This window comes from Agelaius tricolor, unplaced genomic scaffold (assembly GCF_023055355.1).
Source record: "Agelaius tricolor isolate 1412-34295 unplaced genomic scaffold, bAgeTri1.0.p SCAF_1, whole genome shotgun sequence".
Classification (NCBI taxonomy): Eukaryota; Metazoa; Chordata; class Aves; order Passeriformes; family Icteridae; genus Agelaius; species Agelaius tricolor.
This window is the reverse complement of record NW_027269261.1, coordinates 13557122-13576558: the sequence shown is the minus strand read 5'-3', so window position 1 is coordinate 13576558 and position 19437 is coordinate 13557122. Positions and strand designations below refer to the sequence as shown.

General features: G+C 50.2%; 1 protein-coding gene across 2 annotated transcripts; it reads right to left on the bottom strand.

Annotated features, from left to right (window-relative positions):
• Positions 1–2759: 2759 nt before the first annotated feature.
• LBH (LBH regulator of WNT signaling pathway) lies at positions 2760–14684 on the bottom strand. Of its 2 annotated transcripts, none has more exons than XM_071423604.1 (3): positions 14517–14684; positions 13662–13764; positions 2760–5246 (listed from the first exon to the last, which is right to left on the bottom strand). In XM_071423604.1, the coding sequence occupies exons 1-3, from the start codon at positions 14540–14542 to the stop codon at positions 5043–5045; spliced, it is 333 nt and encodes a 110-aa protein (XP_071279705.1). In that variant the 5' UTR covers positions 14543–14684; the 3' UTR covers positions 2760–5042. The 2 variants fall into 2 exon arrangements, with proteins under 2 accessions (XP_071279705.1, XP_071279716.1); XM_071423615.1 differs by lacking the exon at positions 14517–14684 and adding an exon at positions 13920–14488.
• Between the last annotated feature and the right edge of the window lie 4753 nt (positions 14685–19437).

Here is a 19437-nt window from a genome sequence, read left to right as displayed (position 1 = left end):
GCAGCAGCTCCTGTTCTCTCCATCCCTGCTCATCATCACATAAACACACAGAGACACAGACTCAATGCTCCCACCAGTGCCAGGCATTTCCTGGGTGAAGCAGGTTTCTCTGCACTCAGTTCCTCCCTAGGCGACGGGCATGAAGCCTCTTCCCTCCCACTCCTAAAACCAGCCCTCATAAACCTTCATTTGTGTGAGGATGGATTTGAGCTTAGCTCAGCAGAGCTGCTCTCCAGCCAGGCTTGCACAGCCCTTTCTGCAGGTGGGTGATCACTGGGGCTGCAGAAAGTGACAATTTTTAACCCAAGTGGCTCAAAGCCAATGACACTGTGCTACTGACACTGCTGGCCTCCAGGAAAGCCTGGATGGGCCACCATGCATCAAGGATGTCCCCCACGCTGCCTTCCTGCTGCAGAGACATTGACACGGACCCTGCTGACTGTGGGGACACCAGGCAGGTGCATAACTAAACTCTGCTGTGCTCCTCTCACATCCAGACACAGATTTGTGCTGCCAAACATAAGCAGAAATGCATCACTTGGACCATGAAACACCCAGAGCTTTTCTCATCAGTAAGGATTTAGGGATAGCAATTCCTCTTGTTTATACAGAGATGTGTGGTGCTCAGGATTGCTTTTTGAGAGCTCAGAGCATGTACATTACAGGCTGTTGCTCCTCACATCCCCTGGTTTGTTCCAGGTTAGTAGACTTGGAGGATTTTGTTTTAGTTTTGATTGTGCTTCAAGGCATCTTAAAGCAGATCAGCATCACAAGGATGAAAGCTCCACGTCCTCATAGGCTGGGAACTTCCTGCTAGGATTAAAATTGGAAGGAGACAGCTCACCTGAAAGAAAATTCAGCTTCTCCTGTTCCTTGCAATGATAAAGAGACTGGTTACACCAGAGCACAATTTCAGCCTGCTCAAGGGGACTTGTATCTTAGGAGTGGCTGCTCCCCACATGCAGTGCTGGTGAATTATCTTTGCACTCCCACAGAGCAGTAATTTTTCCTGTCTGCACCCAAATGTAGGCAAAGTGGGATGCCAGCAGTTCATGTGCAGAGGTTCAAGTGACTGTGGGCTTAGTGAAGGTGAACAGAAGTGGGTGCACATTGACTGAACACTACAAATGAAATATCTGGGAGAGTGAGCACAGGCTGAACTAAGCAGGACAGCAGAGCACAGCTTGCTGCGTCATCAGTTTCAGCTACAGGGCAAAGCTTGAGGAGGACAAATGCCTCAGGCTTAAATGTGATCCAGGAGAAACATTGTTCTGTGTGCAAAGAAAGGTCCTTATGCCACCCATTATTCTTCTTTGGGATGACTAAGGCTCACCCATTCAGCACAAGCCCATTTTCATTTGATGATCCAAGCTCCAGTTTGGCCACAATAGTTGGAGTCAAGGAGCAGGAAAGAGCCTCCTTCCCACCAGCACTGCTCCAGGCTGATACAAGGCAGACCCCCTGGCTGAGCAAGCCCCACTCAGGGGCCAGGCCTTCTGGTCTTACCCCAAAACAGGATGATACACCAGGATTCATTCTGATGTGAGCCTGAAAAACCTGCTGGTGTGCAGCACGTGGAAGCAGCAGACAAGTTCAATGTGTTTGCAGTTTCCCTAACCAGTGCTGTATTTTGAACAAAAACGTTCTGGGTCAAGAATAAACCTCTTTGCTGATTTCAGACCAGCACATCTGGTTGTCTCGTAGCAGCTTCTACAAGGCAAGCAACTGTGCCTGAGGAAAGGAAGACATCAAAGCACCTCTGCTAGAGGTTGACTGAAGAAAAGGAGAGGTCAGCTTTAATATTGCATTTGTTCCCATGGCATAAAATATCCATGAGGGTTGAGCAGGATACAATTCATCTTGGAACTGTGGGGCTCACACTGAGCATGCCCTCAGTTCAAGCATTAAATGGAAGGGTCATTAGTTAGTGTATTTAAACTAGTCTCATGTAAACACAACACTCCAGCCTCAGCTGGGCTTGTTTGCCTAGGTTAGATTAGAGTGTTAGCTGCCAAATCACAGGAACTTCTATCCATGTACCTTAAAGATATGGGGTATTCCAGGGTATTTGCTTCTTATCACCAGCTTTTAGTGGAAAATTTAATCCCATAAAGTACACAGCTTGAATTACTGAATCCTGGCGTGGTCAGACTCCTACAGCCCGAACAGTGCCTCGGTACCAGAGCAGCTCAGAGTCACACTCAGAAATGCCATTTTCCCCAGCAGCACCACAAACTGCAGCACGTGGCCACTGGTGAGTGCCAAGACAGCTACCCAGGCAGAGCTGACCTCTGGACCCAGAATGGCCAACACAGACACCCCCAGGTAGCTCAGCTGGGACCCTACGGGCACACAGCAAGGCAAGGCTTGTCTTCATGAGTGCTGCTCAGGGCAGGGAAGAGCATGCACAGGGAACATGACTAACAGCAGCTGTGAATAGTTTCCACTCTCCATTACTTCATGCTCTGCAAGGTTAGGTAAAAGGGGGTAGATGTAGATGACAGATATAAATACAGATTTTTTTTTTTTTTTCAGGAATAAATAAACCAGAGCAGCAGTTTGCTGCAGCCTTTCACACAGCAGTGGGCAACCACAGGAAGATGAAAGGCAAAAGGTGCTGCCCCCTCAAAGGTGACTTAGGTTTCCAATGCCATAGGGCATGATCTGAGGCCAGCCACCAGCATCTCCAGGCTCAGCTGACAGGCATGATCTGGAAGGTTGACCATCCCAACCCACTTCAGCAGTAAAAACAAAGCCAGTACGTTTGGAAAGCATTTTCAAACTTTATTTACAACTGTCACAGTGACAAAAATGTAGTTTGAAAAAAATGCTAGCTTCTCCCTGAGGCTCAAAAAAGAATTACAGAAATATAGAATGTATATCATACAACAGGAGTTTTACTGGAGTGCTTTGTTCTTTAGATACGTTCAACAACAAATAGAAATATACACAATACTTCCAAAAAAAGGATGCAGACAGAAATATGCAAGTCTTTAGGGCAGACAGCAGGTCTGAAGTCCAAGGATTGCCATCTCACTGCTGCCCACATGGTAATATCTTTGATATAGAGCTTTGACTTGGTGGTACAGATGGTAGAGACCAATAGAGAGTAACACTTAGAAATAAGACAACTGGCTGGTATGCAGGTGTACAAGCTCACTCCAGTAAGACAGCAAGACTAGAACAAGTGTTACAGACACAACAGCTGAATCCATTGCTAGAGAAAATGGTATCACCACATCATGGCTGTTCAGTGATCACCCATCCAAGGTGGGCAGGGAGTGTCTGACTGGGTCTGCGTGGCTGGACCAGAGGCCAGCTGCAGTGTAGGAACACTGAATTTCTCCTGCTTTGTGCTAACTCATCTCCAAACCCCCATCTGTCCAAAAAGAGTTACACAGCTGATAAATTATTGCCATTATGTTGAAACACAAGCAAGACAAGACTAAAACAATCCTGCCAATACGTTAAAAGCAGTTCCCAAACCCCACCAGCGTTTAACTACTCATGAGGTATTAAAAATACAAATACACACATGTCCAAATAGATTTTAAAAATGGAACCAGTTATAAGCAAAGGGGGGTGGCATTGGGATTATTATGGAAGTTTGGTTAAGGCCTTGACATTTCTTTTTCTCTTCCATGACCCCAGATTTGGTTTAGGTGGTACCTGCTCTCATCCTATCCCAAGACTGACTGGCTCCTAAGCTGGTCCCCAAAGCTGCAAGACCATCCCTTCTTTCCAGGAAAGCAGCAGGTTCCTTTGTCTGGCAGCAGACTGGCCTTCTCCTTGAGGCAGGATATGGTGAAGAGAGGCCAAACCCAGACCTCACCAGCCAGTCTGCACTTCATTAAAACAACCACGGACTTTTCACCCTCACTAAGAAGCAGGAATGCATCTTGTCTCAAGACACCCAGGCATGGTCTCTCCCAGCAGACCCCATCCTGCAAACCCCACTGGTGATCCACACTAGATCTGGTGTTTTGTCTTTGGATGACCCCCAGGTCTGGCAGCCCCCCTCCCAACACTCCCACCTGTCCTGCACTGAGGAGGCCCTGCAGTGCAGAGCTGGAGGAGAATCCCCCCCACCCCAGCCCTCTCAAGCCCATTGACCAGCAAGTTAAGAGACACAAAACCCTACAACTTCAAGGACACCAAGGCAAGGAGGCATGAATCTCCACCCTTAGGCTTGGGGCACTGTACAAGACGAGACCACCCACAGCAGCCTCAGCAAATAGGAGAGAAAAATCTGAGGTGTTCAAACCTACATGAGCTCTTGCTGCAGACAGAAGCACCTTTTTACATCCGATGCACACCACCTCATGCTCACCACCTGCAAGATAAGCTAGGGCATTGCAGGAGAGATGACAAGCAGCAGCCTAATGCTATCCTGCAAATACAGCTGCTCAGCATTGAAGAGTCTAAAGGCAAACAGGGGGACAAAGTAACTTTGGGGGAAGTGGCTGGAAAACAGGCTCAACAGCGAGAGCAAGAAACCAGACTACTCCTATGGACGCTCACCTTACCCTAGGAGGTGCCGAACCAGGGAGAGCTACAGGCCCCTTGTCACTAGATCAGTTAGCCATGCTTCGCTATGGACACCCTTCCACCCCCCAGCACACAAAATGGAAGCTGTAAGAAAGGCAAATCTGAGATATTTTGGCTCTGTTCTCATGCTTTTAGCCAGAGGCAGCTCCCAGCCAAACGCTGCCACCTCCAACTTTCCTCCCCCTTCCCGAGCTCCCCCTTCCAGCAGTCCTCGTGTGGTCACCCTCTGCCATGTGCTTGGAATTTCACTGCTGCCTCCACCTCGGAAAAATACAGATAATGATCTTGAGAACAGCAAACATTTCTCTGCGTTACTTCCTTCCTTCCTCAGGAGGTCTGGTGACACCGAGGGCTTCAGTTCTCAATACAGAGAATACAAAAAAACTAAGATCTCGCAGGTGCAAAATTGAACTTGTCTTATTAAAAAGACTTTCAAAGAAAGTGTGGCTCTTCCTTCAGAAGGGTGCAGTCCCTTGCCTTTCCTCAGATGCCATTTATTGCTCCTTGTTGTCCTTCTTTGCGTCTTCACAGTTTTCCTCCTCCTCCTCCTCCTCGTCCTCCTCCTGCACGAGGAACTCTTCGGGCGGCCATCTGAGCTCGCCGCTCTCCACGTCGCCCTCCGTGGGCTCCACCACGATGGAGGGCAGGCGGTCCTTCAGCTTACAGTAGCGATCAAAGTCCGAGGGGTCGGGGAAGATCTGAAAGAGCCAAGGAACAGGCTGTCAGAGGGGCTGCACTCGCACAGGCTCGGCCAAAAACCCAGCTCTAGACATTCAGGTCTCCAGGGCAGACTAGTCTGGACACAGAGTCAACCATTGAGCGATAGGAACACTCCTGAAGTTGTCAATAACCTTTTCCAGTCTCCAAGTAATGGAAATGAGCCCTGCCCAAGAGGCTCCCGAAGCACGCGCTTGCTTGGATAGCGCTCAGCAAATAGGCACCTGCCCTTTTGGATATTTATCCAAATACCTCACTCCCCCTCCACCCCTGCTTTTTGCATTAATGCTCTTCAGTCTGCACACAGAGCTGTTTCCATCAGAGAATCTGAGATCTCATTTCCTGCTGCTGGTCAGGCTGCACATCAGAAGAGGCCTGTTCTCCAGGCTCTGCTGCTGGGAGGCAGAAGGCTCATGGCAACCCAGGGCTAGCACAGCCCAGACCCTTGCAGCAAAGGCCTGTGTCTGGTATCACAGTGCCAGCCTGAAATAGCTCAGCTGCATTTTAGAGATAATTCTGGCAGTATTCTGCACGCTACAGCTACCACACAGCAGCAGTGAAACTCAGCAGGACACTCATTTTATGGAAGGGCTGGGGACTAGACTGCATTTCTTCAGGAAAGGGGTACCTGTGGCATAGCCAGCAGTTATGCACTGTATTTCTCATGCAGTGAATACAAGGACTCCTGGATTTCCAGCCCCTCAATGTGCACCTTTCCCATTCCCTCCCACCCTCTGTTTGCCACGTGGATGCACAAGCTTGTGCAGAGCAGCAGCACCAGAGCCCATACTCACTGCTAATGCCAGTGATGCACACTTTGATCCTCCTAGGAACTGAGGCAAAGTGTGAGTAAAGGGAAAAAAAAACCTGCTGGTGCATTGTTCACAGCAGCTTTGCATGACTAGATTGCAATATGAAAAGGTTGTGTTACTTGTGGGTAACCTGCTGGGGGAACACCTTCAAACCCCAGCTCATCCAGAAGGGAACTGGATGGGTGATAAAAAGGTTATCACTGCTGGGTGATAAAATGCACTTGCTACATCAAACCTCATGGTTAGTAGGCAGAAGATTAAACAACCACCACCTGCTATTTCAAACAATTTTATCAGTGTCCATTTCACATCAGAGTTGCATTTAAACACCCCAAAGAAGAAAATGACAAAGTGCATTTTCCCTTTGAGGTTGTAGGCCATGTGAGAAGTATGTGGCTGTACTTTTCTTTGAACGTCACCTGCGTTCCAGTGAGTTACAAGAACATCCTTGCAGGGAGCAGCACTGCCAGCCTTGGCCTCAGTCTGAGAGCAAGATCTCATCTGCTTTGATCTCTGTGGTTCCAGTTACAAAAGCAGGCTCCCCATCCAGGAGCCCTGAGCATTAACCATGAAGCCTCATTCTCCTTGTGCCAATCATCTGGGTACTCACCACCTTGGAAGTCCAGGCCACAAGAAGTGAAACAACATCCTATCAGCCCCTCCTTCAGCCTAGCAACTATTAGCTACAGCATCACCTCCTTGGCAATACTCAGTCTTCCACTGTTCAGCCTCATTTTTCCTTCACACCCAAAGCTTTGTGCCAATCAGATTGGGAAAGCCATTGGGCTGCTACCTAACACAAATTCAGGCAAGGGAACAGAGAGAAATGCACAAATCAGGGGCTGTTTGTACATGATCATCCGGTCCTGGGGACAGTGGTGCAGGACTCCAGCTCCCACCATCCATGTTTTTCAGGCGCACAAGAGCAGCTGAGGTCCCTTGAACACAGCCATATCAACCTGGGCACTGCAGCGTGAGCTACTTGCTATTAGTCACTCCCAGCACCAGTGAGATAGCAACTGTTTCTTGGAACTTTGTGGCTTCTGCTTGGCCAAACAAAATCAGTTTCAGGCACACAGTGCATTACTGAAAGTACAGTCAGTGGCTCTTAAGCATCAAGTTATCTAAACCCAGGATCAGGAAAAAAAATACTCTTGACATTACATGGTTTAGAAGGCTGCAATGGAAAAAAAAGTGTGGTTCAAGAGGTTACATAAGCTGATAATGTCATGAAAATAGCCCCCTATGGAAGAAAAATAGCAGTATAATAATTAAACTAACCTTCGACTGCTATTATTTTAAGCACATTAGGTCAAATTGGAGCAATTTCTTTGAAAATAGCCTGCCAGATTTTTTTTCCAGAAACTAAGCAGTAGTCATTTCCTTACAAACAAATATCCACAAAATGTGGTGTGCAGCTTTTTTAATAATAAAAAAAAAACCCTAGCACAATCTTATCTCAAACAGCTGCAGGACAGGCCGAACCCAAGAAGGTCAGGATTTTTTCCACTAAGTCATGCTTTTTAATCGTTGAGGCAGCATGAAGGGAGATGTTGCAACTGCACTTTGAAGGGGCGTGGACAGTCAATGGAAAAAACACAGAAAGGCAGATTTCCTCCAGTGTGATGGGCAGGGTGACAGCAGGCCAAGCACAGGGGCCAAGGAAAAAGGGTTTGAGACTTAACTGTACATCTGGGGAAGCCAAGTGAGAAGGTTAACCCAACCAGCCTCCCCCCCTCCTCCTCACAGAAAAAGATAAGCAAGCACCAGCTCTCTCTGTGCTGCTCCAGTAGGGCCAAGCTACATTTGTTGGTTCCATAGGCCTTATCCATTTGTCCACAGGCCTTACCTGGTCCCACTCCAGATTTAGACAATGGGGAGAAAGAAACCTCCCTAATTTACAGCAAGCTCCACACTGGGAATTGCACAGCTCAGCTCTGACCTGGGAGCTCTGCACTCTGTGGCACAGCAGCCAGGACAGCAGCACCTGCCTCCAAGCCTTTCTGCTCCTGTTATCCTGCCCAGGGATGTGGGAGGAAGGCTCTGCACCTCCCATCCCACAAAGAGGGCAGGAGCTATGGGTTAGCTTCTCCCTCTCGTGCATGACAGGGAGCCACCTTGCACACAGCTGAGGCAGACACCTTCCCCTGGCAGACCTGGTCACTTGATGGGGGACAAGTGACAAGCAACTGGTTGTGATGGCTGCCTAAAAGCAAATTTACAGCAACTCAAACGCATCTTCCACCCCTTCACTTGCATGATACAGCACAAGGGGCTGCAACTGCTTCCACACAGAGCCTCCCCTGTAGCTGAGCCCCAAATTCTGGCCGTGGAGAGACACATCCAACACCTCTAAATCCACAGAGGACATGCATGTTACTTCTTACACCACTCACCACAGCTTCTTGCTAACAGCAAGACTGGTTTTTACAGGCCCCTCTGGATTTCTGTCTGGGAACTGCTCTCCTCATGAACTTATCCAGATCACACACAAATCAACCAAACCCTTGCCTTGCAGCTGGAAAGGGCAGGGAAAAGCAGAATTTGAAACAAAAGCTTGAAATGATTTTAGGACGATCATGTTTGCCTCTGTTTCAGATGATCTAGCTCTACCATCCTCGGATGAAGTCTTGGCAACAAGAATGGAAAGTTTTCATCGCCCTGGGGAGGCTCATACCCTCTCTCAGCATTCACAGGGATGGAGAAACACCAAAAGCAGCAAAGATGTCAGGCAATTTAGAAGATTAGCTCAGCACTACCATAATCCAAGTGACACTTGTAAATCCAAAACAACTTCCACATGTGTGCTCCATACCAACACCCATAGTTAAAATGCCTGTCTCCCCTCCCATGGGGCTGAAAACTATTTAAATTGTATTACAGGGAGACTAAAGCAATGACATCTTTCCAAATTAAGTTACTGGTTTGGGGGAAAGCTTTGCTTGACTGTGGTAGCTCTATACAAGACTGCAAAGTCCACACCAGGATACATCACTCATCCTCCTTGGACTGAAGGGCTGAATTTTGTGCCTCTTCAGCAATATCAATATTCCAAATCCCAAATCAGCATTGAAGTTCTGAAAATAAAACTTTAGTGCCACTGAGAAGCACAGCAAGCTCCTTTCACAAAGTGCTTCAGTCATCTCTCAGTGTCCTCTCTCTGGAGGACTCCTCCAGCCACAATGTATACATACATTCACTCACACAGCAGTCATGACTCAAAAACGAGCTCCAAGTATGCACACGGCAGCTGTGACTCAGGTTGATGAGCCACAACAACTCCCCAGCTACAGAAATACTGCCCTGTCTCAGGGCATGATGTCAGGGAAACTTCCTACATCTAACCATTTTCCCTCAGTTTAACAAAGCATCAAAGTAAGGTGGAAAAAACAGGCTCCGAGGTGTTGCTGCTCTGCCCTCAGTGTGGATTTCAGTGGAACACTCGTGCACAGCATAGCTGCCAACATGATTGGCTTTTTATCTGTTTATCCCATATCCTGCTTCTGTCTTCACTGAGGTCCCAGACCCTGGAATACACATTGACTCTGCCCATTAATCTTGTCTAGCAGCCGTGCTGGCTATCACCACCTTTTTGCAGCCTGGTCTCAAAGCCTTCCACAGCAGCAAGCAGCACCTCTGAAGGACTTCCCCTGCACAAATCAAAGCTGCACAGACATGAAGCACCTGATAAGAAAACAACTACAGAGGAAGTTCAATTTCCATTGAGCCAACAGCCCTTGGGCCAGTAACATACTGGTGGTCCAGTTTAACTGGAGAGATCCAACACACACAAGTCCCTGGGAAAGCCAGTGCTTCCCCAGGGCTGGTGAAGAGGTGTTGCACTCACCAGAAATGACTTCCTCAACACCAAGCTTTTGGCACAGGCACTGGATAGAGCCTTAAGCCTATTTACCCAGATTCAGGCACTCTGACGTGATTGCCAGCGAGCTGTGGCTGTGATTAACCTGCACAGATCCCAGCATGATGCGATCATGACTTAAAGAGCTCAAGCTCCCCATGACAACCAAACCTCAGCTGAGGGCACGGGGCAAGCTCAGCCTCTGCAGGCCACTCTCCTCCAGGGGAGCCTGAAGGACCAGCGAGCCACCTGCCAGCCAGCCTGCAGCAAAGCAGCACACTCAGCTCAGCACACTGCCTCTGCTCAGAATGCACACTCTGGGCATTAAAGCACTTTCAGTTGTGCTCAGACCCTGCTCCACTTCCGAGAAGCAAGGCAGGGTTGCAGTCAAGGCACTGTTTTGACAACAGCTCCACGAAATGATTAATTCAGCCTCTGTTTCAGCGGCATTGTTCGTGCTGCTGGGAGACAGCACAGAGGACAAGCTGGCAGAGTGCTGATGAGGCTCTTCAAAGCACGGGTATTTCTGGGGCTGGGAAGCAGCAAACAGTGCACTGGCTCTAGCTGGCAGCAGAAACAGCCTGGCTTGCTGGACACTGCCAGGCAGGAAGTGTGCGAAGCCCTCCACAGCCACATCTGTTGGTAGCAGGGGCAACTTGAGCCATCAGCTGCATTTCAATGAGTTTTTTGTTTAGTAAGTCCCATGGGAATTATGGGACATCTATTAAAGATCCAGAAATAGCTTCTCACTGCAGGCACAAGACCCAGCATGACATCATCTCTTCAGTCACATCTTCTGTTTTGTCTATGCTGCCCTGTTCTGAGACTCATGCCCCAAATTCACCACTCACTTCTGCTCAGGCCTGTGGAATCTGAACCATCTTCAGGGGGATCAGAAAGCAGCTTGCTGTCACAAATACAGTAATAAAAGCTGTCTTACAGAGGATGATTTTGAAGCTAGCACACTAGCTTACAAGCATTTTACATATTAACTGGAAAAAAGGCAATCCTATGATGAGAAAGCATGTTTGCCTTAAGCCTATGGAAGGAACTCAGTTAATAGTGGTATTCCTTCTGCAGTCTGAGTTTTCACTATTGAGCAGTGATGACCAGCCCAGCAAAGGGCGCAGTGCTTTACCAAGGAGGAGAGTGCAGACCTTCAGCTGATGTCTAGGACAGACAGACACCCCAGTGGGTGGAAGATGCAGAAGAAAAAAGTCAACAACCCAAGCTCCCTTCACAACCACTGAGACAGAGAGGAGCCAAGAAGTTCAGTGAACTCCACAAGACAGAGGAATCAGATTGCTAAAGTTTATAATCAGGGTATGAGCTTGCTTCCTCAGTTTACTCCCAGGTAAAAGGAAAAAAAAGACTTTGAAACAGCTCTCTTGGCAGGACAAGTCTGTCTGCAGCAGGTACTGATGTGCTCTAGAATTCCAGCAGTGCTGCTGGGCTGTACCACCTCCTCTGGTCCAGACAGTTTCATGCCTGCCTCTGGTGGCAGAAGCAGCCCCCAGTCTCAGGCAGCATCCTACTGACCAAATCCCAGGCAGTCCCTGCTCTACACAGGTTGAAGGGGAAAATTTCGAACCCCAGTTTGAGGTCATCTCTGTAGTACAATGAATTCAAGTTCTACTAAAGGAACAGCACAAAATTTTGAAGCTAAAAGCTTGATTCTGGCTCCATTTTTTATTTTTTGCCTCTCATAGCCAGCCAAGGGCTGTTACACTGTGAGTGCCTGACTCTGCAGATGAGTGGATGAAGATGCTGCAGCTTAGAACAACAAGCCTCAGTGTAGGAGCAGTCATGCTCCATTAGCCCTGTCTGGTTTTAAGTTATTGCACTACAGCTCTCAGACAAGCATACAATTTTCCATGTACCAAACTCTCTCCATCAGCAAGATGAGGCACAAAGTGCCAAAGTCTGAGGTAGAACAAAAAGTTCATAGTGCTATTTGCATCAGATTTGCCCTTGCTGGTCTCAGCTGACTTTTCAACCCTTTAAGGATGCTTTCAACTTACCTTGACTTACACAGTGACATTCTCAGCCTAGCAGCCAGAGAAGGAAGGCTAGATCCTGCTCCCCAATCCTCTTTACACTAACCTGATTTAGAGGCAGACCTCCTACACAGCCCATACACAACTAATGCCATAAGGGTCTTCCATTTCAACTCCTCTACTCTTGCTGCCATCACTCTTCAGCACATCAATCAAGGTGAAGTTCCTTGCAGGCATTTGAAAAAAAAATTATCTACCACTAGACCACTAAAGAGAACAGATCAAGGATGCAGAAGCCCTGCACAGATATGAGTCGTCAGCTTTTATGACTCACAGGTTCAGGTGATCCACTCAAAACCAAACAGTCCTGTTCTCCAGTTAACCAAAGCAGACTTTATCAAGGTCATTAGCACTTGGGGAAGAACCTGACTGAAGAGATCATTAGAACAAGCAGGGCACCTAGATTCTGCCTCTCCCTAGGAATTCGGATGGGTAGATTGAGGCATTTGACCTGACTGGGTTAAGCCTTTTCAAAAGGTGACCCATAAAGGCAGCCCATGCAGGTGACTTTGATTGCTTCAGATTTAACAATTGCCATTGCCTCTGCACTCTGTAGGAGAGGAAAGAGAGGCTGTACACTCCCCACTAGCTCAAGTACTGAAGCACAGCTATAAACCAAACAACTTGCATTTTCCAGAGCCAGAATCCTGACTAAAAGAAGGAATGCATCCCCTTTTCCTCCACATAGCTATGCCTTCTGCTGGAGGCCTCAGTGGTGGCCCAAAGTTCAGTCAATTTCATGTTCCCATGCACTGCTGCTGCCTTGTAGTTCCCTTTTCAGACAAACATTCAGCACCTCATCTGAATGCACACTTGGAGCAAATGCCTCCGTGCAGATTGTGTAACATCTGCCAAGGACAAAGCCTGCATCTGGATATGCTGGTAAGAGACACCCAACACACAGAGCAGATGCAAGTCGTCTGCCAGCATTCAGCATCTGTGTCAGAGCTCATCACCGAGCCTCCTGGAAGTGAAGAAAACCATGGAGCTGGGAAGCTAAGGTGCCTAACTTGAGCTTTGATTAACTACAGGCTAGGAAAGAAAGGGATGTTAAGACTAAATCTAGCTGCAGACCACTTCTTCATTGATCTAGAGATTAATAGCTAACTACATTGTTCAGAAGTTTCAGAATGAATGCAACTCGTGCCTCCTGGTACCAAAATCTCCAGTGACATTTCACGGCTCATTTAGGCTGTGTCTGGCCTCACTGTCTCTTACAGAGGATTGTTAACCCTTTCAAATGGGCACATCAGTCAGGAAAATCAAGAACTAGATCAAAAAATTGTGGATACCATATAAACAGCATCCTCCTGCTCTCAGCAGATCAGCTGTATGCTGTGTTACAAAGATCTCATGAGCCCTCTCAGCCCAGTGAGTGCCATGAATCCTTCTTTAACCCATCTCCCACTGAGCCCCGGGAATGCTGAATGAGCAGGGGCTCGGTCACTTCAAAACAATTGAATCCTCTGCCAACCCGCACTGATAGCAAGTGATATTTTAGACAACCATCTCCTGCCAAGCAAGCATTCCAGTCTGTTGACTAGCTCTCACTACTGCAAGACCTGCTATTAGGTCAGGCTATGGAAACGTGCGTTAGACCAAGCTTAACAGTCTAGCCCAGGCAATTCCACGCGGGATTAGTGCCTCAACTGCCAGCCAAACACTTACCTGATACGACAGCCCATCCTTGCGGGGGCTTAGTCCGATCTCATCCATGGCTGGGGTGTTCATGATCACTTCAGTCATTTCAGCGGATCTCAGATAATCAGAGCTAGAAACAAAAGACAGCATTCCAGTGATCTGAGGGGCTCCGGCAGGACCGAGCACGATTCAAGCGGCGAAGCGAGCAGCAGAGGCTGTAGGCAGTCTATTTCTGGTCCCTTCCTTCCTGCCCCCCCTTGGAAGGCAGCGGAAAAAGCTCAGTACCTCGTAAGCTGGAGCTACATCCAATGCCCTGGGAGCACCTCCCCGGCTTTCCCCCCAGGAGCCCAGCTCCAGCACACCCGGGGACGCTCCGGCAGCAGCGCTTCGCTTTCAACCCCGCTTCCTCCAGCTCTGCCCCGCGGGGAGGGGGGAAGTAAAAAACCACAGTAAATAAAGTGCAAGCGCGGGGGGCTTGGTTTTTCTTTCACTTTTTTTTTTAAATTTTATTTCTCAAGCCGGTGCGCCTTAGCTCCCACTGACTTGTTTTACAACCTCAGGGACACCCACGCCAGCGGAGCGCGCGGCGCCAATTCCAGCTCGGCTCTTCCAGCTTTAATGGAATTTCCAGCGCGAGAAAGTGCAGCGAACTCCCCCCCGCAGCGGCTCACTCGTCCCGCTACCGCCCGGCTCGCACCGGCCGCCGGGGAACCGCCACCACCGGCCGCCGGCCCCGAACCGCTCCCCGGGGCCCCTCGCCGTCCCGCCGCCTCGCCTCATCCCGGGGCGGCTGAGGCGGGATGAGGGGACACGGGCGGCTGAAGGGGCTCGGCCTCAAGCGTCCCCCTGCCCGCCCGCCCCCCGCGGGAAGCGCCCACTCACCAGGGCAGGGGACACAGCACAGACATGAAGTCCCAGCAGAGGCTGCCCCGGGCACGGGGTGGCTGAAGGGGCACCCAGGCGCTGCGGGAGGATGCGCGGCGCTGCCGGAGAACCGACCAGGCTCCCTCACCCCTCGGCCGCCGCCTCCGCGCTGAGCCCCGCTCCCGCTGCCGCGCCGCCTTAAATGGCCCCGGGGGGCGTGGCCTGGCCCAGCCCCGCCCACCCGCCTGACGTCAACTTTTTCATGAATGGCCTCGGCGCCGCCCGCGGGGGGGGGAAGGTGTGGGGGGGGGGGGGGGGGGGTGTCCGTCTGTCCGTCCGTCCCCCATGTCCCCGCGAGCGGGTGGCGGTGGCCACGGCCACCCCGTGCCGGGCGTTCCCAGTGCAGAGAGGTCAGAGCGGTGTGTTCCCGCTGTTCCGGCCCGGGCCGAGGCGGGGTGCGGCCCCCCGGCTCTGCTGCCGGTACCGCACCGGCGGCACCCCGAGCATCACCGCGGCTGGCGCTGGGTCTCGCGGAGCGGAGCGAGTCTCAAACGCGGCCCCTTCGTGGCGGTGGTGGCCGGGGACACGGGCAGGGACGGCAGGTGCCCAGAAGCGGCAGCGGCCGCCCAGCCCCGCTCCGCCAGCACCTTCCGTGCCCTGCACCGCCGGCGGGGGTAAAAGCTGAGTGAGCAGCTTTAAGGGACCGCGTTATATTTAGCAAAATAATGTGAATCAATGACGGGAAGGCGCAAGAGCAGAGGGAGAGGCAAATCCATTCGCTGCCCGGGCAGCGTGAGCACCGTGGGCAGCTGTAGATGAAGCACATTTCCTGCATTCCCCTCCCAACACGAAACTTCTGGAAGGCAAAGTGCATCTTTTGGCACAAGGCCTGGGCATCCCAAGCTCAGCATGACTCCCGACTTTGTGCATCGATCTGCTGGTGTTTGTGCCGCCCGAGGAGCGGGCTGTGCCCCGAGGCGCATGCCACAGGATGGGCCGGGCTCTCCAAGGCTGCTGAGAGATGCTCAGGGCTTTCGGGGACAGTTCCCCCCTCTGTTTGCTTTCCCAGGGATGTTGCCATACGCTGACAGGTGAAGTTTAGTGCCGGCACTGTTTGGATTCCACCTGTTGCTCCATGCTGCTGCTCAGATTTTGCCAACACAGTGGATAACCAAGCACACACTTACAAACGCTTCTCGTGTTTCCCTCAAACGGAGAACACTCAGCTGCTGCTGTGCTTCACACACCTGTCTATGCACGGGCAAATATGTGCTATTTGCCCCAGTTTTTAAGTGCTAAAAAAGCACAAGTTCAGTGTGTCTGGAGGAAAGCTTTGCCCTCAGCTCCACTGATCTACCCTCCAGACTGTGTATGAGTGTGTACATCCCTACGTGCATGTGTTTCCTCAGACCGGATAATTTAATCTGCTTAGATTGATATTATATAATGTGAGCGTATGTGGGTGTTCCACATCAGGCTGCAGCAAGCTGCTGCTTTGTGCCACATTAGAATGAATCACAAGGAGTCAGTCGAGCCCCTGCAAGCGTGTGGAAATTCAGGTGGGTGGCAGTGAGCTCCCTGCAAAGGGCCACCAGTCACCTTCCACAAGGTTAAAGGGAGGGAGGCAGCAGAGGGGACTCGGTGCATACAGTCCCTTTGCCCTCCTTGAGCCTCCTGACAACAAGGTTTGGAGTCAGGGAGAGGAGTAAGAGGAGAAGCCAGTCTCCAAAGTGCTGGGGAAACAGCTTCCCTCTGTTCTGCTGGCCTGTCCACCCAGACCCCCTCTCCCTGCTGCATCCCCTGGGACACATGTTCACATTGGCTGTCTTTGCTGATTTCTCCACTAAGAGAACACCAAGACTTGACTTGTAAAACGCTTTTTTGATGCTGAACAGCCCAGGTCAGTGCCTGGTGGTATGTGCAGAGGCTGGGAGACCACTCTGGGAGAAGGAGAGAGACAGGGTGCTGCTTCAGTCAAGTCTCTTAAAATTAATTTTCCAGCCTGCCCCAAGCACTTTCTTCTCCCACCATGTCCAGTTAAAACATGGGACATGAGATGGGGACATAGCTCAGTTCCCTGGGATGTTTCATCTGAAGCAGCCCTGCCTGTGTCCCTCAAACATATACACACCTGCTATGGATTTCCTGGTGGTGTCTGTACAAAATAAAGCTGATGAAAAACCCACATGCCCCCCAGACCCTCTTTCACCAGGCCCACTGATCAGTCTCTCTAAATGCCTTCCTACGCTCAGCAGGGCTTGAAGTTCAAGGTTTTTCCCTCCTTGGGAAGCTCATTCCTTAAAGTATATAATTTTTGATAAATCAAAGTCCCTGAAGGAGGTCAAGGGACAGAAATGGGACTCAACCTCTGGTCCATCCAGCCCCCATGGCTCCTGCAGCCACCACTGAGAAAAAGCAGCTCAGATCAGCCCTTTGCCTATGTCCTCTGGGCTCTGCCTTGCCATCTTGCCTGGCATAGGAAGATATTCGAGTTTCCACCTGGATAAGAACCTTTCAGGGGGTGTGAGGGGGATGACGCAGAACAAAATCCCTGTGCTGAGTCTGTGTGTCTCTGTGCTGAGTACACAGATTACTTCCCAACGACTGGGTGAGAGCATGGGGGGCCCTGGCCCTGGCCAATTCCCATCAGGAGGCCTGGGGATCCATGCTTTTACTGGCTCCAAGCCACGGCGAGATCTATCCGTGTGATTAACCCTAAATGTGTTAACAGCCCTTTAGAAAGCAAAGGCACACCTCCCGTGATTCCCAGCAGTGATTTCCATCAGCCACATTTGGCTGCTCCCCTGCTTCACGGTGGCTCCACAGCCGTGGCCACCAGGGTGAGGTTCTGTGGGTGAGCTGTGTACCAGGAGCACTGCACCTTTGGCCCTACCCTTGGGGGAAGTCTTGCTGAATGTATCCAGGTGTCCCAGGGATGGAAGATGTGTTATAAGCCTGGGGAGGCGTTCTCCATGCATGGGAGTTGTTCTATAACAAACAGCTCCTTCTGCTTTTCTTGCCCCAGCCAGGTGTGAAGAGCTGGGGCTGCAGAGGTGAGCAGGAGGGGCTGTTGTACCTGCAGCTCCCACCTTGCTAAGAACAAGCTTTCCCCTTTGGGTAAGCCTTTATATCAATGTCTAGGCTGCAAAGGAGCGAGCCCAATTAACCCTTGAGCTGCTGAGCTGCCACATTGCAAATGGCATGTCCAAGCAATCAGTTTTCATTACATCCCAGATCCTAAAATGCCAAGTCCTCACTTCTCTCAGAGAGCAAAGCAAGAGAAGTTTCCTGCCATCCATGGCCTCACAACCACAGAGCAGTATATGGGAGTAGAGAATAAAATGGGATTAGCTCAAAGTCTTTGATCATCACAAATGAGAATGAGCCCCTGTGCTCATTCTCTGCTCTCTTGATAGGAGCAAGATACAAGCATTTCAAATTGCTATTTTTTTGTCTTTTATTTTACGCCAGTTCTAGTAAATGGAGCTCAACCTGCTCTGATTTCCCCTTCTTCCCTCATCTCAATGTTCACCAAGTCCCTGTTTCACTGCTGTGTATTTTTGCATTAAACACTGTGGATTCCCCAGTCACCTGGGGGCAGAAAAAGCAGCACTTAGGCTCTCAGCTGGGGCAAAGGGCTTTCCAGGGCATTGAGCTGAGGGGAACCAGATGAGCCCCCATGCCTTTTTTATTACCTTCAGTTAATTTTATAAATCCCTGTAATATTTTGCTTTTCAGGACAGCATAAAGCAACAAACAAATGGAAGCTCGTACGTTCTGGATCAGCAGCAATCCAGCAGGAGCAGAGTGATGCTGAAGGACAGAGCATCACTATCCTCCTGGAAGACACTTGTGCATCAACAGAGCCAAGGAGGTTGCTCATTTCCCCATATTTTCCCCTAACCTGCTTGGAATGTAAGAGTTTTCATTGCATTTGCCTCCAAGCAAACACAACGGCGTTGTCTGGATTTAGATCTCGCTCGGCACGGGCTGAGCGCACGACAGCCGGCCCCGCTGGCACCCCTGCCCCTCTGCAGCCTCATGCACGTGGCCACCTCCCTTTTCCAAGGGGCCACTGAGGCTGCCCGAGGCGACGTGACCAGCGCAGGGTCACCCTCGGGGTCGCCTCCATTCGGGAGCGGAGCTCGCCGGTTCTTGTCTCCCGGCCAGCGTTGTGAATCCTACGGGGAAAGTTTCCTAGTGAAAAAATAAACTCTTCCCACTTGGAATTTAAAAACAAAACCATGGAAACATTTCTCTCCGTCCTAATGTTTTGCAAAAAGTTATTTTAACAAATTTAAATTTGGGGCTTGATTTGACCGTCCAGTGCCCTTTGAAATAGTTGAATCCAGGCCATCACCGCAACCATGTTGGAGCCAGGCTTTGAGCTCCTGCTTGCCTGACATCCCACCAGCACCTTGGGCATTTAAGTCTCCCCTCTTCAGCTGAGAGGTGGTCAGGCTCCCCCCGGTTCTGGGTTCCTACATGCACAGTGTGCAGTAGCTTGTTTTTCTTCACCAAGTTGCATGACCCCCTTGCAAATAGTTTGCATGTCCAGGGATGCTGCAGACAACCTGAAACAGCTGCCACCTGCAGGCTGCCACCTTGGTGGCACCACCAGAGACTGTCCCATGTGCTTCTGCCCAGCAAAATCTTCCTAAGAGGTGCTGACTGCAGCTCAAACAAACTCTGAGCTGTCCCTGCATGGCCCTACCTGTGCATGATCTGGCACAAGCCCTCTCCTCTCCGTGCTCGTGGCACACAATCTATTTATTTCCTTGGAAAAAAACAGGCTCTCGCAGTGTCATTCTTTCCAGCCACTTTCCACATGGCATCGCGTTTCACAGTGACTTTCAGAGAGTGATTGAGAAGAAAAGGCCACTCAGCGTTTGGCTGTCCTGCTCCGTGTGCCTCGTGTTGAAGGGGGTTGGAGAGCAGA

Coding starts and splice junctions, on each gene's coding strand:
- LBH (XM_071423604.1), bottom strand. CDS start 14,542: ATGTCTGTGCTGTGTCCCCTGCCCTG. Junction 13,765..14,516: donor GTGCTGTGTCCCCTGCCCTG/GTGAGTGGGCGC, acceptor TTTTGTTTCTAG/CTCTGATTATCTGAGATCCG. Junction 5,247..13,661: donor AGGATGGGCTGTCGTATCAG/GTAAGTGTTTGG, acceptor TGGCTCTTTCAG/ATCTTCCCCGACCCCTCGGA.